At 44.2% G+C, this 20,155-nt stretch overlaps 1 protein-coding gene across 3 annotated transcripts in view; it reads left to right on the forward strand.

Moving 5' to 3' along the window:
- Positions 1-20,155, forward strand: part of zfpm2a (zinc finger protein, FOG family member 2a) — a 121,886-nt gene that overhangs the window by 18,570 nt on the left and 83,161 nt on the right. For all 3 annotated transcript variants that reach the window (XM_082552339.1, XM_082552338.1, XM_082552340.1), the window contains exon 3: positions 13,296-13,454. In XM_082552339.1, the coding sequence (XP_082408465.1) occupies positions 13,296-13,454 (159 nt within the window). The remainder of the gene's footprint in view (positions 1-13,295; positions 13,455-20,155) is intronic.

Consider the following 20,155-nt stretch of genomic DNA (forward strand, 5'->3'; position numbering starts at 1 on the left):
ATGAGAGAGAGCACACGAGTGAGCATCCAGAGGATTATGGTAATTTGTGGATAAACAGAGGTGGGTTTTTTTTAAAGTGACTTTTCTTTATTAGAAAAGTTGCTTCTTTAAAGAAATAATCTGTTTTCAGCCCAGTAAACCCGGAGAAATCAATCAGTAAATTGTATTCTGCACGATGAAGCGATGACGTTTTCATTTACTTCTCAATAAGGTTTGCCTTCGTGAATGTCGAATTCCCCTGGGAATTATTTAGATGATCTCGATTTCCAAGCGTTTGCTCGCCACTGATTTAAAGTTCTACTGTAAATAAAAGCACTAAACCGCAAATACCTTCCAAATCAACGTGACCATATTGCAGATTGATTTTCGGACTTTGCTCTTTTTTTTCTTCTAATCTCTTCCAACTTGACATTTGGAAAGTCAGAAATCAATTATGTCTCCTTCCCAAATGAAAGGCGGAAAAAAAACTAGTATATGACTTTAAAGTCAGCCTAGCTCGCCTTTGACACGGCGCATTACAAAGGGAAAGGAAAATCACACTGCATACCTGATCCATAAAAAAAAAGCCTTTGAAATGGATTGCTGGGTGGGATCCAGTCTGTTTTGACCTTCAGTTCATTACAGAATCCTTGCAACTTTTGATTTTTACTCTCAAAGTCCTTGATAGTGCACTTTTCTTCTGACAGTCTTTCTTGCTGTTGCTCCTTCTCTTGAAGAAGGTCTTTATTTTTTTCTTCAGCTTCATCAAGCTTTCTTTGGAGCAGGTGATCGGGGTTTATTTCAGTCAAAAACAGCCCGATGTTATCGCCTTCAGTCACCAGTGCAGCGGTATCACCGAAGCTTAGAGAAACGATGGGGCATCGCAAGAAATTAAAGAAAACCCATCCTGCTGGGGATTAACTTGAAAATAGAAACTTTTTCCCTTTGTTCCACCTGCACTGCTTTTAAATCTTAGGTGCTCAAATCTAATTGTGTGCCACCATTTCCGCCCTACACGTTGTGTTCAGGTGACAATTTGTTCCAGCTAATTGGAAATGTTGCGTGGGCCCTGCCTGCGCCGAGCATCAGCCTATCATGAATGACACTGATGTGATAAACATGGATTCCACTGGCTGCCGCTGCTTTTCAAGCCAAGACAGGAAGTTGACAGCTGCAACAGTTTTCAGAAATAGTTAGTTGATAACCATCCACGGGGTAATGAAACTTCCACCTTTGATGAGAAGTTGAAACGAGACTGTTTCACTGTTGGCTTGGCAGAACATTAGACATGGCTGCGAGGCAGGCAGAGGCCGACGAGGGATCGAGCCGTTTTAATAGGGCTCATCCAGAGGTGACGAGAGCACTGCATGCACTGAACTGGAGGTGTGAGCCGGGGCTGCCAGTACATATCTTTTGTCTTTCATTATCTTTTTTTCCTTATTATTTTAAATGGCCGGTGTGTGTGTGTGTTTGATATCCATTTAGATTGGGGCTTCATTAAAAAACCTCAGACAATGGAGTGACTTCTAATTAAGAAGCGCCGCATCTGGCCCCTGGCACCCTATCCCGTTGTTCCATCTATTTTGCTGGGGAGAATTCATTTGTTTCTTAATTAAGAAAAACACCAATAGCGTGAAAAATCTGCTTATGGTACCTGAATCCTAATTAGTTAAATAGTGAGGGGAAGGGGAAAACACATTCCAGTAGCCCTAGAAATGAACTCAGAGCTGATAAAAATGAACTAACTAGCCTTGCATAAATCGAAGCTGGGGAGAAAGTGTACCATCATTATGGCTAAGACAATATGCAAACTATCTTCAAAGAAATCAAATTGCTGGAATGTTTTCATTTGCATGTATTAACCATTAACATAATGAGGAGAAGTGACATTGGACCCGGATTGTGTGTCTGTTCGGATTGATAACTCTGCTGCATCTGCAAATAGTCTCCTCTGCAAAATTATGCTAGCAGTCAAATCAGTGCTGAACTGTGGAGGGAGAGGGAGAGTGATGGAGAGAGAGAGAGACACACATGGATGGAGAGGGGGGAGAGACAGAAAGAGAGCAAGAGAGAGAGGAGAGTGGAGGCTTTTGCTTTTTTCGTTTTATCAGGGAGCTCAGTGCAAACCTGCTGCAGTGTTGAATCGGAGCCATCATCCTCTGACAGCTATCCTTAAACAGGAAGGTGCCGCGAGTCATTGTCTCTAAGGCTCTGCGGAAAGCTGCTCTGTGTGTGTTTTTGTGTGTGTGTGTGTGTGTGGGGAAGGTATGGGTTGGGGGGTGGGGGCACAGAGGATGTGCCCATGTGGCTGCTAGCTAGAGACAGACCTCGAGTGGGCACACTTCACACTCCTCACCCCCACCTCCTCCCCCTACCCCAAAACCGTCTCATACATATCGGACACATGCACGCACACGCCTGCACGCGGGGCTCGTGTGTACACGTGTCACCCCCACCAACACCAACACCGCTATTTCCAAAACACACACACATCTGAGTGCTTCCAGGATACCAAAGGCTCACTTATCTGTTCCGCAAAGACTTACCATGTCCCACATTGGTGAGTTGTGCGGGCATCCGGCCAAAACCACTGTGCCCCCCCCAACCTCCCCACTGCAGGCGTCATGCAAAACACTGAACTTGTCTTCAATATTCAAAATAATTTTTCCAACATGCTATTTCCCAGGATCAGCCTCTTAGGTCAAATTATTCAATTAAGTGTCTGTTTATTACTGATACCAAAGCTGGGTGGCGGTTCTACTTATCACCTTTTTTGCAGATTGGTGTTCTTGCAGAATACCACCATAAAGATTGCCTTGGCTGTAATTAAAATGGCACAGAGACAAATTTGGCGCAGGGCTAAAGACATGGGGAAATGAAGGAGGTAAGAGGGTGGGGAGGGGGTGGAATTGCAGGGGCTACGTTCTGTCATCCGGTTGGGAAAAAGTTGAGGATGTGCAAAGTAGCGAAATTGCCATTGAGGGCACTACAGTATGCCACAAAGGAGCAGGTAGGAGAGAAGAAACGCAGCCTTGCTGTGGCGTTTTTGTCGCCGCCGTGCGATTGCGTGGAGGGAGCGGTCAGGGAACGAGGCTGCTCTCCAGTGGGTTTGACTGAAGCGAGCAAACAGGAGTCGGCGGTTAGTTTGTATGGCAGAGCTGATGCTGTTCAGACGTCCTAAACGCCAGCCGGGCTCGCATCCATCCACGGGCCTGTGTGTTTGATGAGCTATTGGCAGGCTGTGGGGACACGTGTTCCCGTGCCTCGTGGCAAACATACCTTTCACCGTCTTTGACTCCACCAGCCTGTGTGACTTCTCGGGGAAAAAAAATATGAAAGAAATCAAAGCGCCAATAAGCTGAGGGGTGTTAAGCCAGAGAGGAAGGGTGGGGGGGGGGAGAAAAAAAGAAAAGAAAGACCTGAGCGACTTTGGATTTTGACAGAATCTTCATGTGCTCTCTGACAAAAATTTGCATTGTTATCGCAGATAACTGGTGATGTTTTTACTTGGTTGTACATTTTTGTGAAATATGTAAAACGTAAACCGAGCCTCTAACGATTCCCTTAATGACGCGGATCTCGCTTTTCTCCCCCGAATCGCGTCTTAGCGGGCTTCTCAGTGCAGAATGTCTGATATCTGAATATTAAAAGGGAGTTTCAAGCTCATCTGCAAATGTGATTTGCACATATCACACTTCTGCAGTCGTCAAGCTGCTTCATCGCCAAGCTTCTGAGCAAAGAAGGCTGGGGAGGGGAGGGACGAGGGGGGGAAAAGAAAGAGAAAGATGCACATATGGGTTGCTATTGATGTATTCCATTTCTGACCTAATTTAAATCCCTGCCAACAAGCTCATATGCATACTGTACATTTGCTAAATTACAGAGTGTAAACCTTGCCTTCTCACGGAGACAGGTGTAAACATCGATGTTGTCATAATGCACCCGCAGTAAATATGATAATCACGCGATCCTGCAATAGAGCACAAAATAATTTGGACATCATTTTGATGCCTGAGGGGCCCAGGGGAATGGCCTCCAGAACGAAAGGTGGCCCATTGACATGCTATACACGCCAAGATATAATTATGGCTGCCTGTCTTTGTTCCTCCCAAGCTTCCTCTCAGAGCACTCGTAATTTGCTTGTGATATTTTGCTATTCTTTACGATTGAGTTATTCTCCGTGGACTCGAGTATTACACGGGTGTAAATGAAGATGCAAAGAACTTGCTCTCCTGCCAAATTCCAAAGTTAGGAAAGTCTAAGTTTAATATCGAGGCAGCCAAGCCGATGCTGATGGGAGGAAGTCATTTTGCAAAAGCCCGATTTGAAATTTTATTTATGGGAGGGGGGGGGGATCCTGACACGTGACGATTTTTTTGGGTGCCTGCCCCGAGTGTCATCTCTGGCTATCTGTGTGGGACTTTGCTGATAATAAGGGGCAACGCTAGAATATCTTTAGGGTATGCAGTGTGTCGAGCTGCGGTTTGTTGTCATGATAATCCCCTCATTTGTAATGTTGGGATCAGCAGGTTACGCCTCTCCACTTGCCTGCCATGTCAAGGCTCGGGACTGGCGAGGTGGATTGTCATTTCTGAAGCAATATTTTGACAGCGCCTTCACTTTGCTCGTACGCTGCGGCTCAAAGGTCAGAGCTGTGCCACTTCCATTTACTGTGTGTGAACACAATCCCTGAGGAGTGCAGCGCTCCACTTCTCCCTCTCTCTCTCAGTCTGACAAACACACACTCGCACGTAGTCGTTCTTTCTGCCTCTCACCATTTAACTCACTTGTTTTAGGAGATAGATGTCAGGGCTAGGCCCACACAGGGGTTTATAGTGGGTCTGAAGCTCCCAAATTGAAGGCCAATTACAACTTATAAACCTTTATAATAGAGTAAATGGAAAAAGGCAGCTCTGTTCAGTTTACCTCACTGTGATGCCTGATTTCCCTTACTGCCATCTCTCCAATTAGAGTTTCGTAAAGACAGCCACCGCTCCCTCAGTCAGCGCTGGTCTTGCCTGCCTCATATCACACACGCTGCTACGTTCTTCTTTTTTTGTAAGAAACATAGTGTGGTGTGATTGTTGCAAGTGCACAATGTCTCAATGGTGTAGCTGTCATCCATTTTCCTGTGTGCTCAGTGCCACTTCGCAGACACAGAGGCAGGTTATGTCAACCAAATAAGGCACTTGTCAGTAATACAAAAAGACATTGTTGCTGGTCCATTGTTACCTGCTCTGCCAGCTATCATATAGAAAGTGATGGAGTGACGGTGTTTTGGAGTGCGGTGGCGGCTCCAGAGCCCTCGGGGGTATTATGGGTGTAAATCTCCCTCACACAGTTCTGCTCCAGGCCAAGGAGAGCATCATCATTAGCCGGAGCAGATGGAGGGGCTTCAGCGCTGTTTTCCTCCCTCTTTGCTGTCGGACTGTATGCTGGAATCCCCCCCCCCCCCGGTTTGATACAATGCAGCGAGCGCATGAGGAGCAACAGCCGAGCCCAGACAATGAATGATGAAATCCACATGAAATCAGATGAAAGCTACAGTACACGCGTACATACACACATATGTACCCCAGGAGATTTATTTATCATTTATTTGTGAAGCGATGATAGCGGAGGTTTGGTTAAGTGGCGTTTCTGTGCAGATGTTTGCGCACTTTTATGTCGGTGGCAGAGAAGAAACATGGAAGATGGGGCTCTGATAGTGATGCTGGTGATCTAGATCAGAGAAGGAATGTAACTGTTTTGAAAAATGAAAACATTCAATATTTTTACAGTTGGAAGATTTGGAGACTTTATATTATAGTAAATAAAAATGTTTTGGATTGCACTTTGTACATGGGAAACCTTTTGTCGAGGCTTTTTTCTCACAATTTTCTGGTCTTCTATTGGATATATAAGGCTGTTCATGTCTTGATCCCTCTGATGGTAATATGGGAAACTTTTGCATCACTATAAATCTGTAAATTGGCCATTTTTACACTGGGCTGGACGGTGGCTAGCGCCTGATAATTTACTAGAACCCAATATCAGCCCGATACAGTGTAAGAGTTTACGCCTGTTTCCAAGGAAGCTAATCAGTGCAATCATTTATCAATGAGGAGTATTTATCTCCAGCAACCTAGCTCCTCATTGATGCAGTAGTTTTTCACAGTGTGCTAGAGGCCTGCTATCCAGGGAGCACAAAGTATGTGTGTGTGTGTGTGTGTGCCTGTGTGTGTGTGTGTGTGTGTGTGTGTGTGTGTGTGTGTGTGTGTGTGTGTGTGTGTGTGTGCTGTCTGAAGCACTGGCAGAATCCTAATCTTCCAGCAAGAAGCTTCACATGGCCAGATCAAGAATTAGGAGGGAGGCAGAGTGGGGGAGGAAGGGGAGGAGGAGGAGGAGGAGGAGGAGGGGGAGAAAAAGCCCATCTCGGTCTGTGTTTTAAAGGACAGTGCTTTGAATGTCATTTGACAATTTCCTTTTAATTAGAACTAATTTACAGAAAGATGCCCACCAGCTAATCTTTACAGGATAATTAACTTCTATTTTCTTTACTTTTAATTAAAAAGTGGAAAAGATTTAGCTGATCCATAAAGAATTGTTCTTTTGAAATGTTCATCAGACTTCACACTTCTTTTGGCATTGGTAATATTTAGATCCTATCTGCTGCTCACAGCCTCCACTGAGTTATTGGAATGATTTTCTACCCCCCTTATCCGAGGTATTAAGAAGTGGAACTATCAATAGTAGAAATAGGAACCAGAGGCAAATTAGAATTGAATTAATGAAGAATTTATTGCAAAAGAACCCCCCCCACCCCCCCACCCCCCCCACCCCCCCATGCTTCATAGCACTGGAATGAAATTGACATCTTAGATATATCCATTTCATAGAAATTCCTTGATGAGAAAATATTGTTTTATCTACACTTTTTTGATACGGTAATCATTTTTCTTTTTCTGAAGGCGCCCCATTAAATTCTTTGAAACGATGCTCGACTGAAAGCTAATTGTTGCGGAGGCAGTTTTAGCATTTTAAAATATCGCTACAGTATTTTAGCCCCAACGGGCTTGCAGGCCACTGAATGTGATGAATATGATGCTTTCCACGTCAGACGAAGGCATCTTATTAAGCACTTAACAGACAGTCAAGTGCCCGGTGCCTCTGCAGAATGAAAACTCCCCGAGTCTCATCAGAGCTGCTCGACAAAAGTCTTTTTCTCGCCACTGTTAGCACCTTCCAACAGACTTTACTTAGTGGAGATAAAGTGAGCCAATATGAGGTGAGCGTGCTGTAGACAGAGCCTCCACTCGTCTGCAGACGAGCCAATGGCTGAAGATGGATGCCCCCACTTAACCATGATAGCTCCCTGGAGGAGCCTCACTCAATGGCTTCATTAAAAGTGAACGTTCTAGTGAAAAGCTCGCTTATAAACCAGTAATTAAGACCACACATATTTTACCTGCTTTGTTTCAGCTGTCACATGCAGTGTACAGGCACATGGTTAACTTTTATTTCCTTATAAGTAACAGAATGACACTAATAAATCACTCAGCCAGAGAGGGAAGCAAGTGTGTAACAGGAAGGACTTAAATCCAGCACACTGGCCACTTTAACAGCATTTTAATCCCTTCGTTGCACCTACAAAGCAAATGTTACCCTGCAAAAAGAGGCATTAACTAAGCCCATATTACTTGGAAGACAAGCTCAGTGACTTTTATGGACCAAACGTTGTACCAGTGTCCACTTGGACATGTGCGCGTCCCTCTGTAAGCTCTAGAGAGGCAAGTAAAGTCAGTAGAGTGTAGCAGGACCCAGCTAACTCCACAGAGAAACTGGCTGGCATCTTCTGAAGCCCTCGGGCACGCTCAGAGGTGCCTCCAGCATTTTAATGGCATAGTCAAATGCCAGCATGTTTTCATGCCATTCCAATTCAAATTCATTGGATAAAGAAGTAAGAGCGTGTTATTCCTCTTCAACGGTCCAGACAGAAACACTGGGCGCAACAACACAGAACTTAGAAACTCCGCAAACATGCCGTGGATCCAAAGCTGTGTCTGATTGGAATAAGATACTCGACTGGAATTATGTTAACAGTATTTGAGAAAAAAAAATACACACACACCCCTTCTCTTTTATTGTTATTATTATTTATTAGATTTTTTATATGTGGATTTCACAGGATGTCATGAGAAATCTGTGGACGGAGATACTTTCCTAGCCAGCGGCTGTGCCTTAGTGTTGCTGCACGAAGCTTAAATGTACAGTAATGTAAACTCGGCGGGCCATCTAAACACATGATGTCATCAGATCACATTTAGATGCCTTGTCATCTTTTGCTGCAGCCTCGCAAACGAGTGTGTGTGCTCTTCCTCTGTGCGTGTGTCATACGAGGATGTGAATACATTCACCCCCCTCCACCCCCACTTTAGAACAAACCCAGCCTCCCTCCCTCCCCTTTTCACCACACAATATCCTTTTTTTTGTTGTCGTTGTTGTTTTTTTTTTGGGTGCTGCGTTTTCGAGCAGTTTGTTGACTGTTGATTGTAAGTGCCCGAATTTAGGAAGGCAGCCATTTCTAATCACGAGAATTACACTGCTTAGCGACCGGAAAATCAAGTTAAACAATAGCATTGCTTATTCTTGGTCACAGACTGCGGCTCTGAGAACACATCAGTCTCCACTGAAGCTGTTCCACGCTCCTCCCAGCACACACACACACACACGCATTTACACACAAGCAGCCATTCACAGACAATATGCAAATGCTAATTTACTTTTTGACTTGTGTTACAGCATTAGCTCCACATTTAGTTTGATCACAGAGTGTACAACTTGGAGGAAAAAAAAGGAAGCGCTTTTTTTTTGTAACATTTATGCAGTACAAAAAAAAAAGATGCTTGAAATGAAAAATTCCTTTGAGGGTTCCTGTAGCATATGAAGCTATTAAGAGCTGCGTAAATGGTATCTATTTCATTACAGTGATCAAGGATTAAATTAGTGGCTTGAGCCCTGTAACATATACACTAAGTCTCCTCCAAGGCTGAGGGAGCCCTCTGCTTCCCAAAGGTCATTAGAGCTGAGGAGAGAGGATGGCCCCCAGTCTCCCTTTGCCTCTCTCCACTACCTCCTCCTCCTTCTCTTTCTCGTTTCTCTCTCTCAACCTTCCCGACCTATCCTCCAAGATGAGACACAGTCGTGTTTTTATGTTTTCGCACACGGTTGTCGTTTCCTTTTTCTCCAGCTGTGGAGGGTTAGGATCACAGGAATCTAAACCTGCTTGGCAAAGTGTATTCCTGTATTTCCTCCCACGCAAAAGTTTGCATGTGTGTGTGCGTGTTCACCCGGAAGTGAGGAAGGCCCAGTATCAGTTTTGGCACAAAGGGCCAGTCACGAGGAGGAGCAGAGCTGGCAGAGGTTGAGCTGTGTGGCCCTGTTGGATTTTAGGGCTGCATTATGCATTCATGTTTAGTCTCAGGTGCTACGTTTTATCCCCAGGCCAGCTTGGACACATTTTCAATGGACCGTTTGGATGAAAAACTGTATAGGTGGGAGCAAAAATGATTTCCATGCTTATAGAGATCTGCCGCTTTGTTCTGTCAGATTCAATTACCTCACCTCTAATTAGGGAGCTATAGAGGAGGCTGGGTTTGTGATCCACACATCACACTGTGGAGCCTGCTGATAATGTGAGGTATCGCTATCACAGCCCGGCCACAAGCTCCCCACATTGCGGATGCTTGAAAAAGCATGCCATGAAATTAGCAGTCACTCATACAGTTTTGCACATACACACATATTTCTTCAGAGCTCCTCTTTTTCTTCGTCTTCCTTTTTTTTTGAGTGTGAGCTTTGGAACAAGGTTGGCACATGTGTGTGTGTTTTTTCTTTCCTATTTTCTGTTTTAGTCCACTGAGGCACAGACTTGAGTACAGAGTATATTTTCCTGAAAGATATGCTCATTCCACCACCTCAGTCCGTACTCCTCTGTTCCCCTCTTCCTCTGTGACTCATTAATCCTCTGTCCATCATATGGTCTCAGAGTATCACCCCATTTTATAGACTCAGTGGGGGCATTACCATATCCCTCTTCGGAGCTCCACTCCGCATGGCCGATCCCTATCAGACAGAGGCCACGCCATGAACAAAAGAGCCACTGTGATCAAGCCTGCATTCAGCTACCAATGTCTCTATTAGCATTGGCTGCTCCTGCTGCATGACTGTTTGAACAGAGCTGAGATTTCTTTCGGTCTCTCTCGGCAGAAGAAGAGTCTTGATGAATGCGGATGATACAGTCGAGGCTGGAGGGTGCGCATGTGTCAGGGCGGATGTGGAGGGTGCTGGGATACCTGGACACTGACCCTGATTGAGAGGAAGTTGAGACAGAGTGCAGCCTCCTGAAAGATCCTGTTAAAAGTGAGCAGATAGCAGCGTTTGTGCTACGATTATCTCACGATCCAAGCCTTTTGTCTGCAAACTTGAAAGTGTGCTCTGAAAGGCTGCCACACTTCAGGTTACAGATAATTAGCGCAGGGCTTCAGCTGCTAATTATTTTAACGATCATTTTTAATGATAAACTAATTAACTGTTGAGTCGAGTGGCTCTCAACCTGTTAGGAAGCCTTCCTGTAACCCGTCGCCACGTGTCAAATATTTACAGAGGAACAAACCTGTGACTTCATATCTTTAAATGACATGTTTTGTCTTAAATGTGCAACTTAAAATGATATAAAACAGAGAAAGGAAGAAAATGGGGTGATATTTTCTGATTGATCACTCTTTAAAATTAAGCTGCTTCGCTAATTACGTCAACCGGTAGATGATTTTGTCGTTGGGTAAAGATCGCTTGTTACTATAAAGTTAACATGCATCTCTAGCAGGCTTAGATCAGCCGTAATGAGCGCACCACTTAAAGCCGGCTGTGTTGTTTTCTGCGGCAAAGTGAAGCGCAGACACTTTCTCCGCGGTGTCATTGGCCATCTGAACTCCAGAGGAGGCTCGATAAGAGGGCGAAGCAGCCGACATTCCTCTGGCCCAGTTCGTCAGCAGAGCCTATAGAAATGCACCAACAAGCGTGGGTCACACAGCGAATGTGACAGGATTTTAAACAGTACACAACTAAATATAGCAGGAACGCCACTATCAGAAAATGAGTTAGGAGTGTGCTGCTGGTCGTTTAGAAAGTCATTATTCTTATCATTGCTGTCTCTGAAATAATTTCAGGTCTCTCCATGCAATGAATACTGTATAATAAACTAAACACATGAGAATGCGAGCAAACTTTGGTCAATCTGCGCAGTCCCAAAAGAAGTAGCCATCGGACCCCCTTTAATGTCTCAGGCTGGGTGTAATATTTCATTTTTCCATATTCAGCAAGGCCTCCAGTATCTCTATCAGTTTGAAAATGCTCCATTTAGTTACTATCTGTTGGAGTGGGGAAGTGAGATGCCCTTATTCTGAGTCTATTAAACCTCAATTCTATCTCATCTTATCTACCTAATCTTTGTGTTTTATTGACCATGAAGTTTATCTTTAATCTCCCTTTACCCTTATTATCACACAACACTGTAGGTCTATTTTCCGCGGTGCAATGGCGCTGCTGTATTTGCCAGCAACAGAGGAAGAATCGTTTAGTTGTACACACAGTTCTTATTCAGCTGTGTAATGGAATGTGTACACACTGTGTGTATAGAAATGTATTTCCCCGCTTTCTTTCACACTGTCTTCAATTGCCTTGGCAGGAGCTTTTACCGCCAGTCATACAATCTCCCCTTGATACGGCGATATTTATCTCTCAGTATCATCTTAAGTGATGGTAGACTCATCGAGTCACTTCACGCCTCACTTCACTCCTCAGCGAATCAGCAGAAGGCATCAGATAAGATCATAAAACTGTATCCTAATTTAAAAGCGGCACTCTGCCTCTGCAGTGTCTATTAGAGATCCGCGTGCTAATTCTTTTCATGTCCGGGGCTCCTGCAGATGTTGGCTTCTACAAAGGAGTAATTTATAAGACTAATGAAAAGAGCAAGCAGTTTGTGGACATCAGGGGGGTCTTTTGTGAGACTCGTCGCAAGAAGAAAGAGAAACAGGAGAGGCACACCAGCCCCACTTTCTGAAGTGAAATTATTGCTTTATTAAAGCTGAGGGGGCTCGCTCCTGCTACAATAGAACAAACAGACTGAAAGGTGTGGAGAGGATGTAAGTGCGCTCTGTTTGAGCTCTAGGTGGATGCACGAGAGGCAGAAACAGAGACAGCATCCTCATCTAGCTGGCAGTGACAGCAGCACTTTCGACATGATTGTTCACTTTATACACGACTCGAGAAGGAGCAAGGAGTGTTTTTTGGGTTTTTTTCATGGGGCTTATGCAGGTTTTTCTCAGAGTGCATCATCTCAAATATTAAACTAAACTTAAACCAGAAGGGCTCCCCCAGTCTTTTTCGCTTTTGGTATGTCATGCGGGGACTTTGCGGGCATGTTTTGGCAGAAAAAGGAGAGAGGTGTGCGCGATGCGTATTATCTTAATAACATTCAAATGCCGGGTGAGATGTTTTCAGAACTAATACAATTCAGGTGGCAGTACAGTAATTCCATCAACACCCTTGATTGAAGCAAAATGGTAATATGCAAATACCAAAAGAGATGTACAGCTACAAGCAAAAAAAAAAAAAACCTCTGAAATCATTTAGATTTAAAGAAATAATATTGCACAGAGGGGGGAAAAAATTAATCACACGGAAAAGTGTCTCCTTTAAGATTGCACTGGTGTATTACCCGGAGGCATGGAATGTAAATGGAAAATCAACATTGTACCCTGTGATAAGGCTAACAAATTAATAAAAGTATTTTCTTTCCTCCTCCCATGCTGATGCCTGTGTGAAAAGTCTGCAAAGGAACTTTTTTTTCTTGCCCCCCTTCTCTCCTTCCCTCTCTCCATCTGTGTGAGGTTTTGTTTTGCAGGTAGCGGGATTAACATCAGCGCTCACCTTGGCTGCATGTCAGCTTGTTTTTCTGGAAAAAAAAAGTCTCAAGGGGATTTTTTTCAATAGGAATAATGGAAACACTGATGTGAAGCACGGTGGTAAAATAATAGTGTTTATTGGGGTGGCTTTATCTTTAGCCTGTACGAATCTCTGAACGTGTATGCATACGGCGCTTAGACCATGCAATGTTGCGCAGTGCTTTGAATTTGTATTATTGCAGCACCGGAAACAAGGAGAGACAAGATTTTGATTCTTGAAAGCCTGAAGGGTGTGATGAAATTGCTGAACATCTCCCTTGTGTGTCTGTGTGTGTGTCTCTGTGTACATATGTGTGCCTGTTCCCTCAGGTCCTCTGGAGGATGGCCTGGAGGAAGAGGAGGAGGAGTGCGTCTCCGAGGAGAATGAGCTCCTGGCCAAAGATGAGTTTTCGGTGGAGGAGAACTTCACCGCCGAGTTTGAGACTGAGAACATAAGCTGCGAAGACATGGAGTACTTCTGCAACAAAGGTGAGCGTCCCGCACTCGGCCAAAACCGAAACTTCACAGGCGGGCTTCCTCATGCAGCGTTCAGCCATCTTTTCCTTTTTTTAAACGCCTAATATGGGACAATACGCTGTGCCCGCCCCAATGCTGAGCATCAAAAAGTAAGTTAAACTCCTGCCAATTGTGTCTAATAAAATTCCTCAACATGTTCAAATCAAACCTGGCAGAACTTGTGTCCGTCTGAGAATTTCTCCCGCATCACTGCCTGGAGTTGAGACTATCCATTTTTGATATTTGATCCCCAGCAATCCACCCAAGAGCAGTGGTTTGATCTGAGATGGAGATGGCACCAGCAACACTGGCTCTCCCTCTGTGATAGTGCTGTGAAGGTGTGCTACGGTGCACCAATGCACTGGAGAGCGTAGCGCTTCCCTTTGAGCCGGCGCTAAAGCTCTGTGAACACTCAGCAGCACCTGCTACTGCTCGGAGGTCCAGCACTATAAAGCGCCTCAGCGTCGCCAAATGCGCCCGAGTCCTCTTTGAACTCCAATTCAATTAGACTGCTTCTTTGTGTGTTTGTTTCATTTCGGTCACACCGTGCCATCACAGGAGCTAATTTGTGGCCTGCTTCAGGTTACAGTGTGAAGATGACAGACCTGTCCCGCCTCCCCCCAACCACCGCAACCCAGCCCAGAACCTCCACCCCCAACCCCACCGCCGCCGCCGCCGCCTCTTCCTAGCCTCCGGTTGCGTGGCGTTCGCTACCCCAGGTGTCCCCGCTCTTACTGACGCTCGGATGCCGCAAATTTGACTTTTTAATGAAGAACCGATGCTTTGAATGTCTGCCTCCTCGCCCTCCTTTCAAAGGGAAATTTGTTTAGAATTATTTCTCCACACTTCTAAACTGATGTGCCTCGTGGGATTACATTATTGAAGGAAAAAAAATAAATCTTTCATGTTTCAGGTAGGCTATGCCCCGGTAATCGTATCAATAATGTTTTCCTTTTGTTCTCCGGGAAAAGTTGAACGGCGCAATTGTTCAGAAATTGCAATTACCAGAGACGCCTCGGCCGCTTCACCCTTTGTCTCCTCCGTAATGTGTCCCCACTCAAACTTCAAAGTGCGAGGCATATACTTCTAATAACCCAGCAGCTATGAAATAGATGGCGCGTATTGGTGGTTACAAGAAAAAAAAAAAGTAGTACAACTTCTGAAAATTTTCAAAGAACCTTGTCAGTGCCATTTGGTATTCCCTTTGTTTAAGGAGCCGGGGCTCAAATCTCCTTTCCCTGTTTATGAATAAAGACAACACAAAATACCAATCCATAATGTCAAATAGTACTTTCCCTGAGCACTTCTAATCTGTTCCTTGTCATGCACAAGCCTTACTAGTCCGATTTATTTTGTATGACTTTGCTATCTCAGCTTACAGTAGCTAAGTCTCCCATTGCCTCATAAGACCCAAATGATGTACTATCCAAATTTCTTTTCTCCTAGTGCCAAGTTGTGTGCAATCATCAGGTGTAGCCACTTTCCCATGATCCCTTCCTCAATTAGATCTGTTTAAAACTAATGTCAGAGTGGCTTAAATTTACCCCACTTATGTGAAACTGCCTTGAATTAAACGGGACGCAATCCTGGCGGCATTAAATGGTTTAAGTGTGTTATTCCTCGACTATAGGAGGCAAAAGAGAGCCCCCCTTGATTAACTAAACCCTCTCAAATGTGATGGCGTGCTGTAATTAGCCCTGTGCGGACTTGAACGTGGGTTTTAAAGCAGCCACTCATCCCATGGCCTTTATCTTCTGCTGCTTCCCGGAGAATAAGGTCTCCCGTGTAAGGTTCCTCCACTGAGCAGTGACTCTCTGGTCTTAGCTTAGCCTTGTATCTGTGTAGTCACTCTCTGAAATGGGCTTGTCAGGGGGACCTAAAACCTCCATTAAAAGTTTCAGTCTATAATAGGTATTAAAAAGCTGTAGGAACACAAAGAGGAGTACCAATTTTCATTAACATATGAAGCACTTATTAACTTTGATCAGAGTGCGGTGAAGTAGCAAAGCCGCTTAAAGGCGCAAAGGTCAAGAAGTTGAATGCCACCAAAGACTCAGCCATTTGCCTTACCCTTGCAGAAAAGGGACTCCCCAGATAAGTGCGTGGAGCACCTTGACGTCCCATCTTGGTCTGAGGCTCAGGAACCTCAAAATTAGGTGACGGTTGACTCCCTGACCTGTTTAGTTAATAGTGCTGTGGCTCTCACTGGGTTTTGGCCCTTTCATTGATTTAGCTTGTAAGGTGCTGTTGGCATCTCTCTCTCACACACACACACACACACACACACACACACACACACACAAGGGCCTGTTAGCTTGACATTGGCAACAGAAATGACAAAAATGCTTTTAGGATCATCTTTTTTTTTCTTCTTCAGACAAACAGTAGAAATGATTAGTCCTGCATCAGTGCTTCCTAAGCCCTCTGACTTATGACCCATTTAAACACAGCATTGTCCTTTTGTTAGGCCTAACCAGTGGTCGCACATGTCCAGTTTAACAAAGGAAGGAGTGATTTTATTATTTTGTTTTTGGAGTCAAAAAAAAGTTCAAACAGACAGAATCTATTAAAATAAAGCTAAATTTGTATATCAATAACATGTGTTTCACATCATCCCAGGTAATTACTCCAATCCAATGCCTCTATTAGACAGCTTCATTCAATACTCTGTAAGTTAATGTTTTATTTTGGATACACAATTCAGTGATCAAGAATTAAAATACAGTGCTTTATCACTGATGGGACTATCCAGCTGCACATGAAGTACTCAAGTTAGACCTATTTTGACCAGCTACACAATTTAATCCCTCGCATAATGCGTCATGATCGTCAGTAATGGGCAGCCCTGAATCGTGTGGATATACGGTTACAGGTATGAGCAGCCCCCTGTCAGTTCAGCTCAGAATAATGTCTCTGAAAATGAACAAGCTTGGTGGAATAGTAGCACCCCAGAGAGATTGAACACTGTTTTTAATATACATGGCATTTTAGAGGGGGTCTGCCTCCCTTTCAAGACTTCTATGAGGAAGGGGGAAAGGCACACATCTAAAGAAATAACCTTGGCTTTCCCTTGCTATTAAACAAGAATTTTTACCTCAAACAACCTCTCCTGCTCGGTCAATTTCACATTTATGGAGCTGTGCTTGTGAAGAACCCCACAGATGAACACGCTCGCTCCCACAGAAAAGATTTATACTCTCTTGACACACCTGGCTCCATAATTGTGAGAAAGATACCTTTTTTTTATATACACTGAGTGGCATCTTTTTTTACTGAAATTGTGAAATTTCACCTTGCTGTTTCACCCCCTCTTTTATTGTTGGCTATCTGTGAAGTTCAGCACAGGGTGTTGCCACAAGCTGTTCCCTCTGAGCGTTCCAAGTGTTTGTCTGATGACAAATGACTTCCTTACTTAGCACTGACAGTAAATTTACATGTCATTTCACGTGTCTCATTTCCTCGACGTAAAACAGCTTTTCTTGAAGTTACATTACACGAGGGTTGTTTTTTTTTTTTTTTCAGTTCGTTTCTGAGGTTGTTGCGGGTGTCAAGATACATCAAGTTAAACGTGAAAATTTGCACTCTTTTGTGCCGTTCTCCTCGAATTACAGAAACAATGGGGGCAGAAATATTCTATCACAGTTGAAGTGAAAAGTGAAAGCAAAGGACTTAACACGGTAAATAATTAAAAAAAAAAATACACCTTGAACTTTCAAATAACCTCTCGGTGAGTAATTTGACTTGCGGCAGCCACAGATGTACAGTAACAAGGAGAAAGTGGCACAATTAATTATTCTTTGTGCGACACAGAAGTAATCTGAATCTCCAGCAACACGGGAGGAAGATCTCCTTGGCTCTTTCACCACAGCTGCCAGTGCCCAGAATGGTAAATGTGGAATTTTAATGCACAGTTGATGCTGGAGAATATGGGGAAATGCTAATTTGTGGTGCGATAAGATGAATCGAGTCATCCCTTTAGCCCCATTTGACTCAGTGGAGGAAATTAATCATTAATGTTTGTTAAGTATGACAATCTAACTGGGCCAGATCTACATGCTCAGAGACTGAGGCAGAGCGAGATAAAGACCCAGGCTGCAGACAGGGAGGAAAACTGCCAGATTCTGTAATGATGGGAATTTATTGGCATTTAAAGAGACAGTGGCAAGGCATTTCACTAATAGCCTCCCTCCATTGGAGTGCTCTGCCTGCCACAAATTGCATGCAATTCAGACCTATTTTTCAGATAGCAGAGAAGTCTTACAGCTATGCTTGACTTTGGTGAAAAAGGTTGCTTCCTTGAATTGACTTTATCTGTATATGTGACGCAATCTGCATCAGCAGCCAAATATGCAATATCAACGATGCTGACGGGGGCAGGCATAGCCCTCCTGATATTACATTTTGAAAATCATCGCCAAGCTCCAACACCAGGAAGCATGTGATGGGTTTAGAAATGCGACACTGGGTTAAAGTCATCGAGCCCGGGATTTGGTAACCTATAGAACTCTGCAATCCCATAGGAATACTTAAAAATACTTATACACCATCTTGCAGAAATTGCAACCTGTCTCAGGACTCAGTGGTCAGGATTAGAGTGCCCTGAGCTCCTTAAAGTCGCATGCGAGAGATTGACATTTTCAAGGGCTTCCTCGGCAGAGACAATGCTAAAAGGGAGGGAAAAAGCCAATATGACTTTGTTGCTACCTTGCTCGAGGAATTGTTTGTGTAAATCGCCTATAAGCTTATTGACCTGAATGTGTGGCACGCTGCATGTGACTGCGATTTGGCTAGAGAGCTGTCCTTTGATAGAGCAGCGATAGAGCTGATTTTAACAGCTCACTGGCTCCTCTCGCATGCCCGCCAACCCAGAACCCAGCAGGCCGCCTCGCCTCCCCAGCCCTCCCCGTCCCTTCTGTTCTCCTCAGCTTTCTCTCACTCAGCCTCAAGTATATCCATCTGAGCGTGCGGGGAAAGGAACCTAAGCCAGATGTAAATTATGATCTAGGCGATAATGTAGAGGATGATCATTGACAATCTGTCCCCTTTGATAAGACTGCAGAGGGGTTTCAATTCAAATGATGAAACAAAGCAGAGGCTCGATTACTCAGATTGGACCTCGGTGAATGAAATGGAGCACCTCAATCAATCCATTTCCATGTTGTTTTAAAATCCGGGGCGGGGGGGGGGGGATCTCGACATTTCTCTGTATTCCAGGTTTTATCTCACTGACTGTACTGTAAGCAAAGGAGTGCTGCTCCAGCACTGCTTCCTCTGCTCGCCTTTTTTTTCTTCCTAGTGACATTTGTGCAGGAAACTTCATCAAAGCCCTGTGACATTGTTCCCTGTGAGGTTGCCTGGGCGATTGTGTTTAAAATGCACTGCAAACTGTGTTAGATAGAAGGCAGAAAATCCTTAATCACTGCTTAATTAAGGAATCATCTTGTAGCTTCATTTCCCGGGCTGTAATTAAACACTTCCAATACGTTTCGTTACAGGGCTTAACATGTTCGCCTGAGATCAAGGTAGTGCCTTTAATGTTATCTCACCAGCTTTTTTTTTTTTTCTTCAAACTGCGCTCCATTGGAAGGAACTGTTGATATACGCCTTTGTTATCCTCGTCATAATACGAGCCTGGTATGCTAAAGAGGTTCTCCAGGCCCAACAATAAATAGTGGGGGAATTTAGTTGAGTGGGCTCCGTGATAATATACTGGGAGAGAGGAGGAGCAGGGGGAAGAAATTGCCAGCCCAAGCAGACACTTGCATAAGCAAAAGTGGGTCATAATGACCTCATGTACTGTAAGTAGGACATTTCTGCAGACTTCCCTACAGTATCGCTTTTTTTTCTTCGTGCACACATCTTCTATTTTAGTGGGAGATAGAAAGCTGACATCCTTTTGGCAATGTTTGCCGCTCTCTTTGAAGTGAGCCACGTCAAAAAAAGGGGAAAAAAGCTAAACAAGCACAGAGTATGTGCTTGATCTGGAGATTAACCCGACTGAGGATGGCCGGCGCTGGAGTGACGTAGTGTGTGTCCTGTGGCAGTTGTCACTTGAAGGTTGATAACTAAGACTCAGAAATGTGTTTTTTTGGGAACTGTGGGGGGCGAAGAACAGAGGCAGGTGTGGTTACAATATATTCATATTTAGGTTTGCTGCATAAGGTATAGGTTGTCCTGTCGTCATATATTTGTATTTAAATCTACATGCCCTCTCCCGCCCCTGTTTTTCCCTTGTGGTGGCGTGTAGTAAGCCACTGGAGCAATCCAGGCCTGTCCTTGACCATTCACTGTTGGGTTTAAAACATCAAAGGAATGAAAAAGATGGGGTGACAAAAGTGAGAGGAATGTACCTCCACAAACCATCAGCCCCAAGCAGGTTTGCTGAAACTTACCTGCCCGAGTCTGAAGAGACACCAACCACTGTGTCAGCCACATTGGATTTATTTAGAGCACCACACTTGGGGCACCTACTAAGCTCTGATTTATGTGCCTATAAACTTTTGAGTACAAACTGTGCTTACCGTAGACATGCAAAAATAGATTTTCTTTTACAGTAAGTGCGTCTACAGTGAGAGCGTCTAGTCTTTTTCTTTTTTTTGTAAAACAAGGTCTTTAAGCACTTACATCCTGGAGAGAGATACCCAAATATCCCTTAGCATGGTCTGTGTGAGCCT

The sequence above is a fragment of the Aulonocara stuartgranti genome (genome assembly GCF_965226115.1).
Source record: "Aulonocara stuartgranti genome assembly, chromosome: 11".
NCBI classification, from domain to species: domain Eukaryota; kingdom Metazoa; phylum Chordata; class Actinopteri; order Cichliformes; family Cichlidae; genus Aulonocara; species Aulonocara stuartgranti.